This window comes from Prionailurus viverrinus, chromosome D1, assembly GCF_022837055.1.
Source record: "Prionailurus viverrinus isolate Anna chromosome D1, UM_Priviv_1.0, whole genome shotgun sequence".
Lineage (NCBI taxonomy): Eukaryota > Metazoa > Chordata > Mammalia > Carnivora > Felidae > Prionailurus > Prionailurus viverrinus.
Genome location: NC_062570.1, coordinates 68,785,484 through 68,803,641, shown reverse-complemented (window position 1 = coordinate 68,803,641; position 18,158 = coordinate 68,785,484). Strand labels below are relative to the sequence as shown.

Here is an 18,158-nt window from a genome sequence, read left to right as displayed (position 1 = left end):
TCTGGTATTGGGTACATATAAAATAAAAGACCAGACTCAACAATTTTGCAATGATGGCAATTCCCATACTAAACTTTGTATTTCTGTTCCCTCCTGGGCTATTTTCCCCAGGAATGTTCCATAGGTGGACGTTACATTTGATCTGGGTCCTGCCATAATGCAGAGCCAATAATAGTCCAAAAAAGAGTTAATTCGGCTCAATCCTTGGTTCACTCTATCCTTATCCAAACAAGTCACACCCAGAGAAAGAATGATTAAGTGCCTGACAAAACCCTCATAACTAATCATCAATAATAAACAATGATCCCGAGTGAGATTGTGCAAGTTAGATTAAAGCCACTGCTCTAACAACTCTGTCTGATTTTCTCCCGGTCTCCTGGCAACTCCACCAGAGACTTTCTTCTCCAAACAGATCCTGGTCCATCTCTCCCAACCCCCACTGCCAACACACACACACACACACACACACACACACACACACACACACACACACCACTCACTGTTGGAATAGAGACAGCAGCAAAATGCTGAGCACATGGTAGCTGCTGATAAATGCTTGTGAAATGCTGAAGCCCAGATCCACTCCAGATGGTGCTCAGATGTGTCCACATCCATGGAAAGGTGGGGCTTCTGGCTAAATTTCATGAATTTCTACTCTAATTGTGGCCTGACCAGGAGCTTGGCTGTATGCCTGGTACCTGACACAGCTGTGTTCTACAGCTCAGCATTAATGATCACCCATGTGCATGCTAATACCCAGCATTTCTTGTCTGGCTGATGCTCAGCATAAACCACTACACCCAAGGATACCTAAGTGGGGTGTGTGAGCGAGACAGTGTCTGTTCATGTCAGGAGAGGGAGGAGCCACGTTCTGTGTTTTGTTTGACTCACAACAAGGAGGATATAAACTCTATGCTCTTAGAGCAGGGCATTACCCATCCACATGAATCCAGTACAGAGAGAGACTATACCATAACCAGAATGCAAATAAATAGTCACCACAAAAGACACCTGTTATTTATCTGTCTCACACCTCTATGACCTTGGGAATCTGCGCATCCCTCATATCAATCATGTGATGCTTGAAAGGGCCACCAAAGACAGTAGCCGTTTCCCTCAGTTTGGGCACAATAATTGGTCCAGAGATGGGCCAATCAGAATCCTTCCCTGAGATTGTAATCAGCATTAGGCAGGAGGACAGAGAATCTAGTCTTTGGGTCACACACCTATAAAGATATGAACTACAGGCCACCAACATGGAGAAAATGTGTTTGCAGGAGGGAAGAATGGAGCCAACATAGAGCAAAACATCCAAGGGATACATGGAAGGACAGAGGATGGGAAAGACTTTGAGTGTCTGGACCTCCCTGTTTATACAAGTTAATGATTTCCCTTTTTGTTTAGGTTTGAGTTGGGTTTCTGAAGTGTGCAGCTCAAGTGACCTCACACAGTCACAGCCATACTTAGAGCACATTTTCTTTTTTTTTTTATAATTAAAAAAAAAATTTTTAATGTTTATTTTTGAGAGAGAGAGACAGACAGACAGACAGACAAACAGAGCACGAGTGGGGGAGGGCCAGAGAGACAGGGAGACACAGAATCCGAAGCGGGCTCCAGGCTCTGAGCTGTCAGCACAGAGCCCGATGCAGGGCTCAAACCCACAAACCGTGAGATCATGACCTGAGCCAACGTCGGACAGTCAACCAACTGAGCCGCCCAGGTGCCCCTAGAGCATATTTTCAAAGGTGTCTTCCACACTTCAGGATCTAGGTCATCTGGCTACCACACATCTGAAATGTCTGTGTTCCTCCTCCCACAAGGTATAAAATTCTGAGCAAGATACACTCTCACCCAGCATCACTGACTACAGATGTTAGTACTTTCCCTTTGTACCTCAGGCCCCAGGGGTGACCTGCCAACCACAAGAGTCCACAAGGACTCTTCTCGTTCCACCCATCAAACCTTGTAAAATAGGGGCCGGCCAGACAGGCCAGGCAACCAACCAGTGATTTCTGAAAAATGCCCAACATCCTGACGGTCAAGTCTCCATCCCATGGAGTGAGCCCCTGCTGGCTCACTCCGTCTGAAGGTCTGTCTTCAGATCTCCAAGAGAGTCCCCTCAACAGCTAGAAACTGGTGAGTGCATGAGGCCACCACATTTCCTAATAAAATAAGGCCTCTAAAAATCTCCCTGAGCAAACATCTTGCAGCTCGGTCACCTGGCCACTCTGGGACGTTTCTAAAAGAACGCCGCCAAATGTACCTACTGAAAAGGGTGATGCTTTGAAAACAAACAGTTCCCCCCTCTCTGTGTCTGAAGAGCCTCCCAGAGCCATGAAGTTACAGCAGCCAGGCCCGGGTGCTGCCTCGGATACCAGTTACACCCCTTGCTCTCGTTTTTCTTTAAAGCTTTCATCTCCTCTGCACAGGGCTGAAGCTTGGCGGGTTACGGGCAGACACCGCCTGGATGGCGAGAGCTCTGGGCTGGAGTGCTGGCCTGGTGCAATGCTCTTCTTATGCCCCATAAAGTCAGCGTGCCCCAGACCTGGAGGAGCTCTGGCAGCCGTGTCCCCAGGGACAGGAGAAAGCAGCCGTCTCCCACGGTACACTCAACAGCTCCTCATCACCAAAACAAAAACACAACAGTCCTGATCGCCATGGAGAGTTCAATCCTCTTGTCTGGGATTGGCACCGACTAAAATTCCAAGGGCTCTGGCTGAACCACCTCCTGTGAGGTCTAAATTCAGCACGCTCACTTTTAACCTAAACATACGGCCTGGACCACTGCCCAGGGCTGACAGCCCCCAGGGGCCAGCTGGGAAGTCATGACTTCCGGCTGCCCATTCGGCAATGGGCACTACGGTGCTAGAAGAGAGGTGATGCGCTTCCTAGGCCATGTTCACCGAGGTTGCCTATGGCCAAACAATGGGGGAAGTAACCAGCTGTGGAGGGTTAACTGCACGTGAGATCCTGAGCACAGAAATGCATCCTGGGGAAGAGGGCAGGGAGGCAGTAGAGAAAGAGAGAGGGAGGAAAAGGCAGTAAGGACGAAAGACCTATTTCTTAGCCAATTAAAGTCAAGGGATCTTTCTACAATGTTGGCTCCCAGGGGAGTGGAATTTAGGACACAATCTCTAGAATCAGACAGACCAAGGTCGCCTTCTTGTTGTGTGATCTTGGGGAAGATAATGGACTCTTGGTTTCCATAGCTCTAAAATGACCGAAAGGACCATGTAGTGCTCATTGGGACCATGTTTATAAAGTGCCCGGCACAAAAAAGTTGCTCAATAAATAGTAACTACTAGAAGTAGTAGTGGAAATGGTAATAGTAGAAGGAGGATAATGCCAGGCATGCCTTTATTCCGTCTGCTTTGGAGAGGGCACAAGAAGAGAAGCTGAGGCCACCATGATAAGACACGAGCTCCCACCCAGGATAAGCTGTGCAGGTACAAAAGAAACCTTGAACCGAGCAAACTGAGAATACACACCCATGCCTCTTAGGAACCTCAGGATGGCAAGACGGCAACAGCTTCCTGACCTCCCAACGAGCCAACCCACACACCCCACTCGGGTAAGAGATGTCCGCCCAGGGTGTTTCCTTACCTTGGTGTTCATACAAGACTTCCCTCGCTTATACTCTTTGTGGGATCCACGCTTGTCCAATTTGTACCACAGGGCTTTGGCCTTCCAGGTGGTCACCTTGGACTTGAGCTTGGAATAAAAGTTTCTGTGGTCCAGAGGGTCTAGGTCCAGGTGTCGCGTGAGGATGTTGAAGGCCTGGAGGGTGCCTTTGCACGTGGAAGCCTGGACAAAGTTCTCGAAAACCTGCCCAGCCTGGGTCTGCTTCTCGTCCTCATTTTCCCCCATGTTTTAGGAGCCGTGTAGAGCAGTGGTGAGGAGAGGATGCAGGAGAACACCATCAAGTACCTAGAGAAACGTCACACCTGCAAAGGTAGGTGGAGGCAGAGGTGAGCTCCGTGGCAATGAGGACAGGGTAGGGGGGATGGGTGCCGAGAGGGAAAAATAAAATTCCTTTAAGATGTTAAACACCCTAAGTGTAATAATGAGTGCTAAACATAAATCATCTATAGAAGACGTACAATCATATCTTCTGACCCGGCCATGCTGTCTTGCTGGCAATCTCTGCCTCCCCACCAACACCCCACTCCCCCTCACTGGCTAAAAAGAAATACATACAGACTGTTCAAAGATACACCCTGGCTGATGTCAGCATTACCTGGTCGATCCTGCTATGAGCCAGATACTGTAGTTCTAGAAATAATAACTAGTAAAAGGTGGCGGGGGCGGGGGGGGGGGGGACAGAAAAGCACAACAGATTTAGCTAGCACCACCAAAAACATCTAATTCGTGGTGCTGCAAATTAGATGACTAATATTAGTGTAATCTAGCCACATGACATTAGAGCACAGAGCAAAAAATTCAAAGCACACGCCTCCCTAGATTTCATGACCTTCCCACCTGTCCTTAGACACCAAACTTTAAAGTCTTCCTTCGTTTAGTCACCAGAGGTCTTTTCCCTACATAGGTGACAGACAGCAACTTCTCAAAATTTCTCTCTACTGCCAGTACCTGCTGGAAGCACGGGATCTACCTGGGTCAGACATACAGAAAGTCACAGATGCACGTGGGTCTCCTCCCGATGGACAAAAGGAGTCTGTGCTTTGTGAGCCCAAGCTGTGAGCTGTTTGGAACAAGTGCATAGGCTGATGGAAGGAAAAACGCGATGGGTATTCATTCACATCACGAAAATAGCTCGCCAGGGTTTTGGCCATCAGCCTTTCCCTGTGCACCACTCTAACCTCAGGCATTTCTTTGGAAAGTCATTTAAGTTTCAAAGGAACAAAAATAAGTTAGGGCTGATTTTCCAAAGCAATAGCTGTTTTTCCAGAATCCAAAGCTAGTGCAAGACAACAAGCGTCGAGGAACTAGGGCCGGCCCAGCTGTCACGAGGGCTCGAGAGGGTCTGTAAACAAGAGAATACAGCATACCAAGGTCCCCCAGACAGAGGCCTGGCAGGAGGAGGTCGGCAAACACACAGACAAGGCCCTTGGGCTGGGCGGCTTCCCACTCTAGACAGAAATGCCATTGTGGGTGCATGTGGATTGTGGGCTGGCCTTATAATATTAAAAGCAGAGAATGGTGTTTGTCTTCTTCCTTAATCCTTTACTCATTCATTCAGCAACAATTACTGGCGCCTAAGCAGAAGCCATGGGTTGCCCTAGGTTCTGGGGATGCAGAGATGGGGCCTAGTGAGGAAGACAGGTGCATAAAGAGTTGGTTATAAGACAATAGGCAAGTGGTCTTAGAATACAAACTCAGTGCATGGAAGCCAGATCAGGAGGTGTCCAACGGAGCCTAGAGGTAGCCAGAGGAGCCATGGGGGCAAAATGTCCAAAATGCTACAAGTTTAGGAACAAGGTGAATTTCATTAGAAGACCAGGGAGTAGAGGCTCTCAGGCAAAGGAAATACCATACAGGCTTGAATTTGGAAAGAGCCAGTACAGCTGCAGAATGACAGCAAGGTCAAGGTGTCCGGAGTTCAGAACTCGTGACAAGGGGTAGGGGCATCCAGGGCAGATCATGGAGGGGGCCTGCTCCTCCCACAGGCTGTGAGGTGCAAAGACAGAGCAGCGGGCTGAGAGGAGTCTCTGGGAAGAGGAGATGGTGGGGAGGCACAGGAGAGGGAGGCAGCGAGGACCAAAGCAGCTGGGAGAGCACAGGGAGACAGAAGCACACGTGAGAAGGCTGTACAGCAGCCTGGAGGGCACCACCTGTAGGGGGCAGCCTGCCGGGGGCACACACACAGACACTGCCAGCCAAGAGGGCACTGGCAACAGCATGGGACCTCACCCCCACCCCCACTCTGCCCCCAGAAGCCTCCAACGTGCTTGGCACCGTGCTCGGCTGAAGGCACATTCCCCACTCCAGGCCTAGCCAAGTTCCATTTCTCGCCAGGCCCCTCTCCTCTGCGAGCACTGACCTGGCCGCTCTGTTCTCCGCAGCCCAACCAAGTCCGCAGACGTGGAGAGCTGGCCCTGTGCTTTGCCAGATGCTGCTAAGTCACGGATTCCCTCCCAGATGTTCTCTCGGCTCCTGTGACATCTGCAGTGCTCAATTTTGGCACCGCTCACGTAAACACAGCCTCCTCCTGCTTCAGCTCTGCCCCAGGTACAAGACTCGCCACCAAGACGGCTAAACAGACAGCAAGACTCCTTTGCTTTTCAGAGTGAGTGAACACTTTGTTTCTCTCTATCCTTGGATCCGCTTTTCTGCCCAGCGCCGAACGAAGGATGTGGCAGCGGATGGACAAATACGAAACCCCTTGAATTCAGCCAGTATCTTGCAGTCCTTTCTGGGGCTGGGCAGGCAGTGCAGAGAAAACTACAGGCTTTAAGGCCATCAGAGCCCAAGTCCAAAGCTCAGCTTGGCCCCTGGCTGCCCTCGTGGCCTCACACAAGCCACGTAAGCTCTGAGCCTCAGTTTCTTCTTTTGTAAGAGACGTGACAGTCTCCACCTTGCAGAGTTGCTGCGGAGGGTGAGATATGTGTGTGAAGGCAGAGCTGGCCCCGGGCGGCTCTCGGCCGATGTGGAGACATGTGCCACATCCCTCACAGCGGGCAGATTTGTGTCTGGGGAACGTACCGGTTTGAAAAATACTTTTGCAAGATGGATTCTCCAAGTTTCCAACTCCTCCTTGCCTAAAATGATGCTGAACCTGACTCCCAGAGAATAATTTACAAACTGGAAGAACCTGTCTCCTTCCAACACCAGCTGCCTCCCTTCCTTCCCCCCACCCCCCGAAAGAGAAATGAACATTTTAGGGCTCCAGTGGAGAGCTGAAGGTGGTACAGAGGGCACTGGGTGGGTGTAGGGGCTCCAGGAATGCACTGCTATCTAGAGAGAGGTTCAGAGGGGTGGAGAGAGCTGGCAGAACGGCAGACAGAACTGCCTTGGACTGTACCTTAGCAGCTCGCACAAGGCTTAGACCTGCATCCCTGGGTCTGAAGGGTCTGGTCTCAGCCTGTACAATCAGCTTTCCCACTGAAGTCAAAGACCTTAAAAATGACTCTAACACCCACGTGGGGTAGGTTTCCTCAGAAGAGCCTCAGAGGGGTTAGAGTCTGGCAGATGGGGGCATGCACCTGGTCTCGCGCACCTGCTAGGCACACCTGATCTAGCGTATCTCTCAGCCTGTTTTCTCATCTATAAGAGGAGATCATCACACCCACTCCATAGGCTTGCAAGGAAGAAATTCAGTCATGTGTGTGATGTATTTAGCACCCATCAGCTACATGATAACCAGCATTCATTAGTATTCTTCAAATGGTACAAAGGTCATCAAACCAGAAGGAAGGGACTAGCTTCCCGGGTCAAGGAATTATATACGTTATAAAACTTTCAATTCAGAATATATGGTTCAAATCTACTTTGTAGTTATGGAGGCTTGGACAACTCACTTTAACTTCTGAGATTTAAGTTTCCCCAAATATAAATTGGGGAACAAGGAAGTTTCAGTAATGAACTGAAAGCATCCTTGGTACGAGGTAGTTCTGTTAATGAACTAGAAAGGCTGACTTAGGAGAACTCTTTGAGTCCGTGTTCCAAGCCCTTTCTTCCAGAGACTGGTGTGTAATTCTTTTGGTGGATACCCTTTCTCCTTCCCCAAAAGAAAATCAAGGATTAGTTAAATCAGAGGATCCTGGGTAAAAGCGCTTGTTAAAATTTTCCTTGTCAACCACTCCCCAGCTGTTGCTTTTTAGAGTTTGATACGGAATATAAATAAAACCAACTATCCAAAAATATGAAAGGTTTCTGCATTTTTCTGGGAAGAAACAGGACGTGATGCTTTAGTTTCCAAGAATAGCCTTGAAGCAATTTGGTTTTTGCCAACTGGAGTCCCTTATTTGTGGTTCTGCCTGTGTGACTTCATAAGTCACAAAACAACCCCCTTTCCCTGTCTCTGGCTGCTACAAATTAAAACTCAGGGGCTCCAGGAGCACATGGGTGGCTCAGTCTGTTAAGAGTCTGACTGCTGATCTCAGCTCAGGTCATGATCTCATGGTTCATGAGTTTGAGCCCTGAGGTAGGCTCTGCACTGACACCAGGAAGCCTGCTTGGGAACCTTTCTCTCCCTCTCTCTGCCCCTCATGCACATGTGCATGCGCTCTCTAAACAAACAAACAAATAAATACAAAAACCAAAAAACTCAGGGCTTCCGATTGCCGGTGATAGCATGAGTAATGGGCTCAGTCCAGGGCATCTAAAGGACAAGTTCAAGGTTTACACAGAGTCCCTAAGTACCTCTCAAATGAAAAAAGAAACCTTCTGGCCAAAGAGTTTCTCTAGTACACTCATATTTAAGACCTCCAGCCTTCTGTCTTCCCTGGGCCTCATCATCTGCCAAATGGCATCACAAAGGATGACCAGGTGTTGGATAAATGACAGGGTTCTATAAAAACTTGAGGGCTGGAGGGACACCAGACAGAACCTTCTAACAAAGCAGCTGTTTGGCCCAGGAGAAAAGCTCAGCCCTGAACACACCCTCAAGGCTCACAGACAAGGTATGCTTCAAGGTAAAGACCAACCCTTGGGGTGGGGTGGGGGTGGATAAACAGGTGAAGGGGATTAAGAGGTACACACTTCCAGTTATGAAGTAAGTCACAGGGATAAAAAAAAAAAAAAAAGACAGCACAGGGAATATAGTCAGTAATACCATAATAAGTTTGTACAGCAACAGATGGTAACTACACTTACCGTGATGCACCTTGCATAATGTATAGAGCTGTCAAATCCCTATGCTGTACACTTGAAACTAATGCATTATATATCAACTTATGTTTCAATTAAATAAATAGAAAAAATAAATCAAAACTAAAAACCAAACCCTCTTACCATTGACATTGCCAAGCTCCCCATTCAAACTTACCATCTCCTAGGTACCTGGCCAACGGACCCCCACGCAGGGCCAGTTTCCATTCCAGAGGCAATAAAAGGAAGCTCTTCACCCCCACGCACTCACAGGTGGTCAGGAGACAAGGAGCCCCAGCTCCGAGTGTCATACACAGAAGACCCTCAGTCACAGCCACCTAGATCCAACACCTGAGCTGAGGTGAGAGGAAGCCAGGGGAATGTCTCCCACATACACTGCATCTCTGCACAGCCCAGGTTCACAGGTGATCACATCTTCTCACCTGGCCCAAGAAGGCCTGGCTTTCCATCTTACAAGGACTTACAACAACCATCTAGAACCAAAAGGGGCATCCCCCAGAGTTGGGAAGAGACTGAAAGGGCCCCCTTGTCCTTGCCATGTCCTTCCAACCAGGGGTCCCAGCCTTGCCCTGCTCACCTTCCCAGATGGACATCACACTGCCTCCTGGGGCGGCCTCTTGCACCCTTGCCTCCTCTGACCAGAAGAGAGCCTCAGTGGGATCAAGTCTTCTCAGTCATTCCCCAGGGAGATGGATCCTGTCTCTCCACAGGTTTCTTTCTGTTCCTTATTTTAACCCCAGAGATCACCCACAGGAAGTCAAAGCCCTTTCTTACATGCAGGCTAAACCTACACATGCAACTTTTCTTACACAGGCCATCTGAAGCCCTAATAGGAAAGGCTAATGGCAATGCATCCAAGAGACATACCGTGAAAGCCCAAACAAGTTCCCAGCCTGCCGCAAGGGTCTAGATAGTGCCCTCTGTCTACACTGCCCTGGGAGGGGAGCTCAGACTCTACCTTCTATGCTGCCCCCTCACTGAGAGCCCAAGGTCATGTGGCTCTTGCCCTTCCAGCCCCAGCCCTCTCCTCACTCTTTTCCAACAGTGAGTTTTCTCCATTGGTCTGGCTTCAAGTGACCTCACACACTCCCATGCCTTCACCTCCATCCACTTCCTCCTGCAATCTCGGAAGCAGATCCCAGGATGACCTCCCTCCCTGCTCCAGTGAGCCAGAGACCAGTATGCTGTGTGCTGACCAGTCAGAATGCCAGGAAGAGACCTATGTGACCAGAGGCCCACGGCAGGCCAGGCTTTTTCACCAGTATTATCCTAAGGAGTCCTCACAACAAGTCTGTGGGGTGGGGTGGTCCTTAACTTTCTTTCCTGTTTCTGCTCTGTAACAAGAGCCCTGGGGGCCAGGGGCCATTCCAGAACTCATCCATCTTAATTTTTTTTTTAATTTTTTAGTGTTTGTTTATTTTTGAGAGACAAAGAGAGACAAGAGTGCAAGTGGGGGAGGGGCAGAGGGAGGGAGGGAGGGAGGGAGAGAGAGAGAGAGAGAGAGAGAGAGAGAGAGAATCCGAAGCAGGCTCCAGGCTCTGAGCGGTCAGCACAGAGCCCAACGTGAAGCTCGAACCACGAAACCATCATGACCTGAGCTGAATAAAGTCAGATGCTCAACCGACTGAGCCACCCAGGTGCCCCCATCTTGATTTTCTATAACACAAGTGTAAGTCTGCCATATGTGCTTCCTATTGTGTGTGTACATGTGTGTATATACATGCATGTATGCATGAGTGTGTATATACGCAGGTGTATATATATATGTATGTACATTGTGTATTCATGTATGCTTATATATGCATGTGTGTATATACCCACGTGTACATGTGCATGTATAAGACACATATGTATATATGTATATGCAGGTGTGTGTGTATATATATGTGCATTATGCATGCATATACATGCATGCACATATATGCCCATGTGTATATGTTCATGTATAATACGCATGTGTGTATATCTACATGTGTACACACATACCTATTTTAAACATTTTTCAATAAGGATTTCTAGCCAGTGCTCCACATCTCTGCTTGAACCACGAAGCCTCTCTTCAAGGACCTTTCCAGAGAAGCAAAGCCTTTGAGTGGACAGAACTCTGGCCTGGGCATGAGGAGTCTGGGCCTGCCCCTCACACCAGCCTCATGAGGACACCAACAGCAGCGTGACTCAGCTGCTGACAGTGCACCAGACCCTGTCCCAGATGCCTCCATCTGTGATCTCATTTGACCATCTTTGTTGGACAGAAGACAAGACAGACTACAGAGTAACCTCCCCAGTATCCCACAGGCAGTGACTAGGGATGCCGTGAAAGGAGCCCCACTCCATCTCACTTCAAAATCCACACTCTTAGTCACCAGTCGATAGGGGCCACATAGACAGAGCTAACACGACCAGCTTTTGCCGTAGCCACCGTATACAGGAAATGATCCAGTTCTAGAGCCTCTGAGGATCTCACAGGTGTCAACAACGGGATGTGGTTTCATCAGTTACGGTGCAACCAAATAATAAAGTATTCAGCAGTTCTTTAAAAATAGTATTCATGAAGACATTTAATCCATGGGGAAATACTTGTGCCTTACTGCAGAGTGAGGAGAGCCGGATACAGTTTCAGGTACGCTATAGGATTCCGACCCCATAAGGCAATATCTATAGAAGAAGAAAAGCTAAACATGAACATCGTTGTGTGTGTGTGTGTGGGGGGGGTGCACGCATGGGGTGGGGGGAGACGGTCTTTCACATTATTTTTATTTTTAGCTTCATACTTTTCTGCATTTCCCAAATTTTCTACCAAGAGCATGTACCACTTGTATAAGCCCCTCCTATACACACATTCCAAGTCCAGGAGCCTCTTTCCCTGATCAGACCATTGGTCTCAGCCACAGGAGGTGGGCTTCTGGACCGTACCTTCCTTGGGCCAGCAAGTACCTGCAGGCCTCCACCACGCCAGCGGTGTACTTTTCTTCCCGAAAACAAAGGGCCATCCTGCAAGAAGCACCAGGTTAACTTGGTGAATGGGTTTACATTCCAGCCGGCAAGGGACAGGGGTGGGACAAGGCCCCAAGGCTGTATTCCCCCCCCATGGCTCTGCCCTCTGGATCTCAGGTCCTTGGGTCCAGCGTGGTAGGCCCCTTCCCAAGAAGCCATGCCTTTGAGCCCATCTCAGCCTGGCCTGCAGGATGCCTTGCCCGTGAACCCACAAGAAGGAAACCTGCATACCTGCTTATGGGCCAAGAGGTGACAAAATTACGTGGATCTCAACACACACACTGGGCTCATCTTCCCAACAAAAACTGAACAGTCCATTCTACGTGTGCCCCAAATCATCTTGGTGACATACTGGTGCCCAGGAAAACTGTCAACTCTCAATTTTGAGTTCCAAGAGGCCGTCCTATTTCAGAACTGATAGTGGGGGTACTGAGAATAAGCAGATTCAGGGACAGAAAGGAGAACAGTGGATGAGGAGGCAGGGGGAAGAGAGGAATGGGGAGTTAGTGTTTAAGGGGTGCAGACTTTGAATTTGGCAAGATGAAAAAGTTCTGAAGGTGGATGGCACGGATGTCTGCACAACCGTGTTAATGTATTCAGTGCTACTGAGCTCTACATTTAAAAATGGTTAAAATGGTAAGTTTTATGTCACATGTATTTTCCGAACAAAAGTAAAAATAAAATGCACAAAACAAAACCACCATCACCACCTAACAGTAGGAGCTGTCCAAGGCCAGAGTATGGAATTTGTGACCTATTTAAACGCTGAAGTCAATTTTCTAAAATACTTTTGAATTAAAATGTAATACGCAAAAGAAATCATTGGGCTAATGAAAGAATCTTGCTGTTTTTATTTGGCTCAGTGAAATCATTTTCACCTTCTTTTTTTTTTTTTTTTTTTTTTGGTAAGTCATCTAGACTCTCATTCTTCCTTCCAAATCTTATTGGACTCCAGAAAGCCTATGGAAGCTCAGTCCTGACAAGTTGTAATTTTATCTCTTGTTCTGCTTCCCCCAGGCAACCACCACCAATACCCCTGCCCCCGTACGCTCAGCACCAGTAACATCTCCTTCAACACCCGGCTCCCTGGTCCTTGCTCCCTGAGCCCACCATGCATTGCCCAGAGAGAATGCTCCTGCATTCTGACCATCCCCAAGCAGTGAGGCCAGCAGACTGCAGTTCTGTGAAAGCAGGGAACATTCTTCCCAGCAGTGTATAGATTCCCTAAAAGCTCCCTGGTGACAGGTCCAGATCAGCTCAGATCAGGTGGACATGCCATTGGGCTCGAATGAGTGGAAATAACGGCTGTGTTATGAGATGACACTCCTGTCCCTCAAAGTCAGGGCTGCGCATATTTTTCATTGGCTAACATCAACTTCAAGGACACTGGGTAAGAAGCCTTTTGAAGAATCCTGTTGTAAGACAAAAAAAGCTTCCCCATTTCAAAAAACATTAGGTCCAATATATCATATAGCATCCTTGGTGTTCTTAAGCATGTGGATGTAAGCAAATCCTCGCCCTACCAACTCCTACTCTTCAAGGCCCCTTCCCTCCAGACATTTTAGCTCCCTAGCCCCATTGGGTTGGCTCCCTCCCACTGCATCCTTACTTGCCTCAATTACAGCAAGTTCTGTGAATTTTTTACTTCCCTATGCCCAGTTCCTAGCACAAGACCCTCTGTACATAGTATGTGCTAAATGAATGAATGAATATACAATCCTTGGGACCGTAAGAACTGTTGACATTAAATGAGCATCTATGAAGTCTTGGGCAAGGTGTTAAAAGCTTCCTATGTATTAAAGTTAATCACTGTAACAAACCCAGGCATTGTTAGACTCTCCATTATCTCCATTTTGTAAAGAATTAGGAAAGTTAGCAAGTTGCCCAAGGTAAATGGCCACAAGTCATGAACATGTAACATGAAGCCGCATAGTCAGAGCTCAGAGCCCATATCCTTAACCACTATACCCATACTGCTCCCACACAAAGTGAACGCAGCCAAAGGTATACAAGTGCTGCCCTGCACACCACAGCAGACAGGGTCTCTGGTCTAGGCCGGGGACTCCTTTTCTTCCATCAAACTCCAAAATGCTAAGATCTGGGTAATGAGACCTTGGTGCACTGTCAGATGAGGACAGAGGCTAATCTGCCAATAAAAACTCAGCTGGAAGGTAATTTTCAGGCTTTGGTGGGTATGGCCGAGACAGGCTAGCTGATTGCCACACGCATTGCTCCTTCCTCCTGAGCCCTTCCTTGCAGCTGTGAACCCACGCAACCAGCTCTAGGTAATTGGACTATGAGCAGAAGTGATATGTACAACTTCCGGGCATGCGCCATAAGAACCTCCCATGGTGACCGTCCACATTCTTTTCACTTCTGCCAGAGCACAGCAGCTTTGGAAACCACAGGTGGGAGATGGCAAAGCCAGGAGAAGGAAAGAGCCAGATTCCCTGGGTGCCCTGGGAGGAAAGCCCTCTGTGACGAGGAACATTTGGCCTTCACATACATGAGAAATAAACTGCAAGTATATGAAGTCACTGAGAACTGAGGGTTTACCTGTTAGGTGGGAAACGTCCCCTTAAGTAACACAGGAGGTAAACCAGAGTGTGGTAGGTACGTCAGGTTTGCCCTGTGTCAGAAAGCTTTCTCTCCCAGTAAGAATGCTGGTCACGTGGGGCGCCTGGGTGGCTCGGTCAGCTAAGCGTCTGACTTTGGCTCAGGTAACGATCTCATGGTTCGTGGGTCCAAGCCCCGCGTCGGGCCCTGTGCTGACAGCTGAGAGCCTGGAGCCTGCTTCAGATTATGTGTCCCTCTCTCTGTCCGCCCCACCCCTGCTAATGCTCTGTCTCTGTCTTTCAAAACTGAATAAACATTTAAAAAAAAAAAAAATGTTGGTCACATGAATGAGCATCTCTCTCACTACCACCATCGTTGTGGTCAACTTCCAAAACAACCAGATCAGCCATTTTATATCTTACCTTCCACTAGGTCCTCAATATCCTAAAAAGGTTGCTTGACCCTCAGAATACGCCTGCCCACCTCTCTATTTAAGCACTCCCGTCCCATATATATATTCTGGGTTGAAAATCCACATCCTTTCTCTATGTGAGAATAATAGAGGAGAACAGGACAGATAAGCTAGTCATTTCCTTGGTTTCAGTGCCTGCCCCCGTGTCCCCGGCCCTGAGTCCCCGGAAGCGATGTGCTATGGTGGAAACCGAATGGACTCTAGCTCACTGAGCACTCTACCGAACAAGTCATAAACAGAGCGTCTCTGTGAAACATAAATGAGGTGCCTCACAGTGAGCTCTCATGGATGTGCTAAGTGTCATTTCCAGCACCTGCAGGGGAATGACTCCCACCACCTCAAAGCTCAAGGCAGCCCAAGCCAAACTAAGGTAGAAATTGGTGCATTTTCACACAAATGGAAAGGGTAGCTCATTCCCGTTCATCTAACTTAGGCTGGGATGGAAGAGCTAAACGTGTATTTTCCACTGAGCTGGTTTCTAGCACGCCCTTAAGGTCACTCCCCGTGGTGAACCTTTGTATCTGGATCACATTACATCTCCTGACTTGCTGAAATTAGGTCTCAGGGACTTGGACTCCAGTAATTGGTCCGGAGGACAGAGGGGGATGCCGAGGAGGAGACGGAAGCCATAGCAAAGCGAACATGAAAAGGATTTCTCAACAATGCCTGTTCGCTCCACACACAGCTCCCCAGCCAGGAGCCTGGGATGACCACAGAGCAGTCCCCGCCCTGAGAAGCTCACAGCCCCCCAGTCTCTCATGGAGCCTGTCTTCCAAAGGCCCAGATCTTAAAGAGTTGTGCCAAGTTAATGCATTTGTCAATGCATCACCCCCCCACCCAGCAAAAAATTTGTTCTTCATTGCCTGACAAAAGTTGTGGGTTTTTTTGTTCTTGTGTGAATTTATCAACATGAAGTCAGTCTCAAAAATGTGTGCAAACTCCATCATAGTTAGGTCTATACTGCCTTTGCCTGAGAAAACAAAATGGCACTCTCGGTCCTTCCCACCCAGCCTGGCTTCCCCAGCCATGTCCACTCCCTCACCTCCACCTCCCCTTCCATCCACTGCAGTCTGCTTCCCACCCATGCACACAGTCCGGGCCTGGCCTCACACCCAAGGTTGCCACACCAACTCCACCATCCCATCTGGGACCCTACCTTGTCCACTGCCTCTCCCATTTTCAGTTTTTGCAGGCTCCTCTCTCTCTCAATGCCCCTGAGATTTTGCTGTGTCCCAAGATTTTAATCTTCACTCTCCTCTCGCCCTCAAGGACCTTAGACACTCCTATAGTTCAACCAATATCTATGTCCTTACGACCCAACAAGCTATCCCTCCATGGGATCTCCAGGCCCGTAAGCCAACTGCCAAATACCCACTTCCTCAATGACTCCCATACAGAGACCTCACGTGTGGTCAGTTGACCTCCCCTGTCACTCCCCTGCACCCCCAACCTCAGCAAACAGCACCATCTGCATCCAGACCCCCGAGTCACACTGTCAGAGTCCCCTCCTTGCCCCAGTCCCTCACCTCCTGAGCAGCCCATCACCCAGTCCTGCCTCAGCAGCCCCATCCACTACCACCCTCCTTCCTCTCTGCTCTCACCTGAGCCCTTAAAACCTCCTCAAGCTGTTCCTGCTTCCTGATCACCCCCCTCCAACCCATCGGCCTATTTCTCAAGCTGCCACCAAAGACACCTTTACATCAAAAACGCACATTTGCTCAGGATCTGTTCCTCTTTCATCCTTCAGCAGCAGCCCCCCACCCCCCAACAATCTTCAGGGCCAAATCTGAACATCCTAGCAGAGCAAAACAGAAACCACCTTTGTGACTCACCTCTTGCCTGCCCTTGGCCTGCCCCCAATGCTTCCCCTTCCCTGTACTCTTGGCTTACTGAGCCACCTGCAGTCCCTAGTAAGCCAGGCTCTTCCACAACTCCCTGCCTGTGCCTTAGCTTGTGCTGTGTCTCTAACATGCCCATGCACATTCTTTTTTATCTGGTGAAAACCTGGGGGGCTCTAGAGCTGAAACACCAAAGCTAGCACAGTACCAGGGGTCCCAGTTTGGACCCTGGAGTCAGGCAGACTTATTAGAAACACGACACACCATTTACTAGCTGTGTGTGCCTGGATGAGTTACCAAACCTCTTTGAACCTCAGTTTTCCCATCCATAAAATGGGGATAATAATAGTCTTGACCCCCCTGGGCTACGTGAGGATGAAACACAATGATGCCTGGCTAGGCAGCGTTCTAGGCTGCACTGTTCTCCTTTGAAGTCTTGCTCGGGCCTCCACTCACTCCCTTCCCCACACCGTACCCTGTGGAGGTTCCGATGATCGTTTCACCCATCCTACTGAGTAGATCCACTTACAGGTCTGCCTGCCTCATTGGACTGTGAGCTCTCGAGCCTGGGATTTGTGCCTCTAGCAATGGTAGGTGCCCAGTGACCACTGCTTGTGGGTAAAACCCAAGCAAGAGTGGCTACAAAACCCAGGCTATGTGGCGGCTCGAAGTGTGACTGCTCTATCTTACTGCCACCAGGATTACCGCAGGGGCCTCCCACCCAGTCTCTACTTCTCAGCCAGAACCACCCCCACCCTGTTCCCAAAGCCCTCAGGGCTCCCTACACCCCTCTGTGTAAACCCCCTTGATGGGCTCACCAGGCCTCCGGTGCAGCCCCTATTTCCTTGTTAGGCTCAATTCCCAAAGGTATTAGCGTTCTGCTGTGGCTGCGTCAGACAAGTGGGCCCCTGAAGTGCTCCACATCCAGCCTCCGCCCTCCTCCTCCCAGCCCTGCTCCAATCTTACCCATCCTCTAGAGTAGGGGCATGCCCCACGATGCTAACTGAAGACTTACTGTGCCCTGTCTCCCAAAGGAACTGCACAGTCCACTCAGGGGATCACATTTCAATAATAATTATGGCTAATGGCTGCCATGATACCCAGAGGTGTGGACACACAGGATGGAGTGACGGGCGGCCTGAAGAAAAGCTCAGAGAAGTGGCACCAGAGGCACGGAAGCTTCCCGGCCCCTTACTGACCTTTCTTTCCTATGCATTCTTTTCCTCCTGGAGTCCACGCCAGAGGCCACCCAACCTGGCTCTACCATCGATTCACCAGGAAGGGTCTCAAAATACAGCTTCCTGGCCCCACTCCCAAACAGAATCTATGTAGCCTGATGGCCAAGGTGGGGGGAGGAGGGGAATGCTTTTGACTCCCCAGGGAGTTCTGTGGCCCAGCCAGGTCTGGGAATCACTACCCACATAGAGTTCTGCTCGTTCCATTCACTGAGAACCTGCTTTAGCTGGGGCATCGCCAGGCGCTGTGCAGAGCAGGTGGGCAAGTTCTGC

The 18,158-nt window shown here is 49.2% G+C and overlaps 1 protein-coding gene across 6 annotated transcripts in view; it reads right to left on the bottom strand.

The window, feature by feature from the left end:
- MICAL2 (microtubule associated monooxygenase, calponin and LIM domain containing 2) overlaps positions 1 to 18,158 on the bottom strand; it is a 222,237-nt gene that overhangs the window by 169,010 nt on the left and 35,069 nt on the right. For all 6 annotated transcript variants that reach the window (XM_047823892.1, XM_047823887.1, XM_047823888.1 and 3 more), the window contains exon 3: positions 3,604 to 3,944. In XM_047823892.1, the coding sequence (XP_047679848.1) occupies positions 3,604 to 3,867 (264 nt within the window). In that variant the 5' untranslated portion in view covers positions 3,868 to 3,944. The remainder of the gene's footprint in view (positions 1 to 3,603; positions 3,945 to 18,158) is intronic.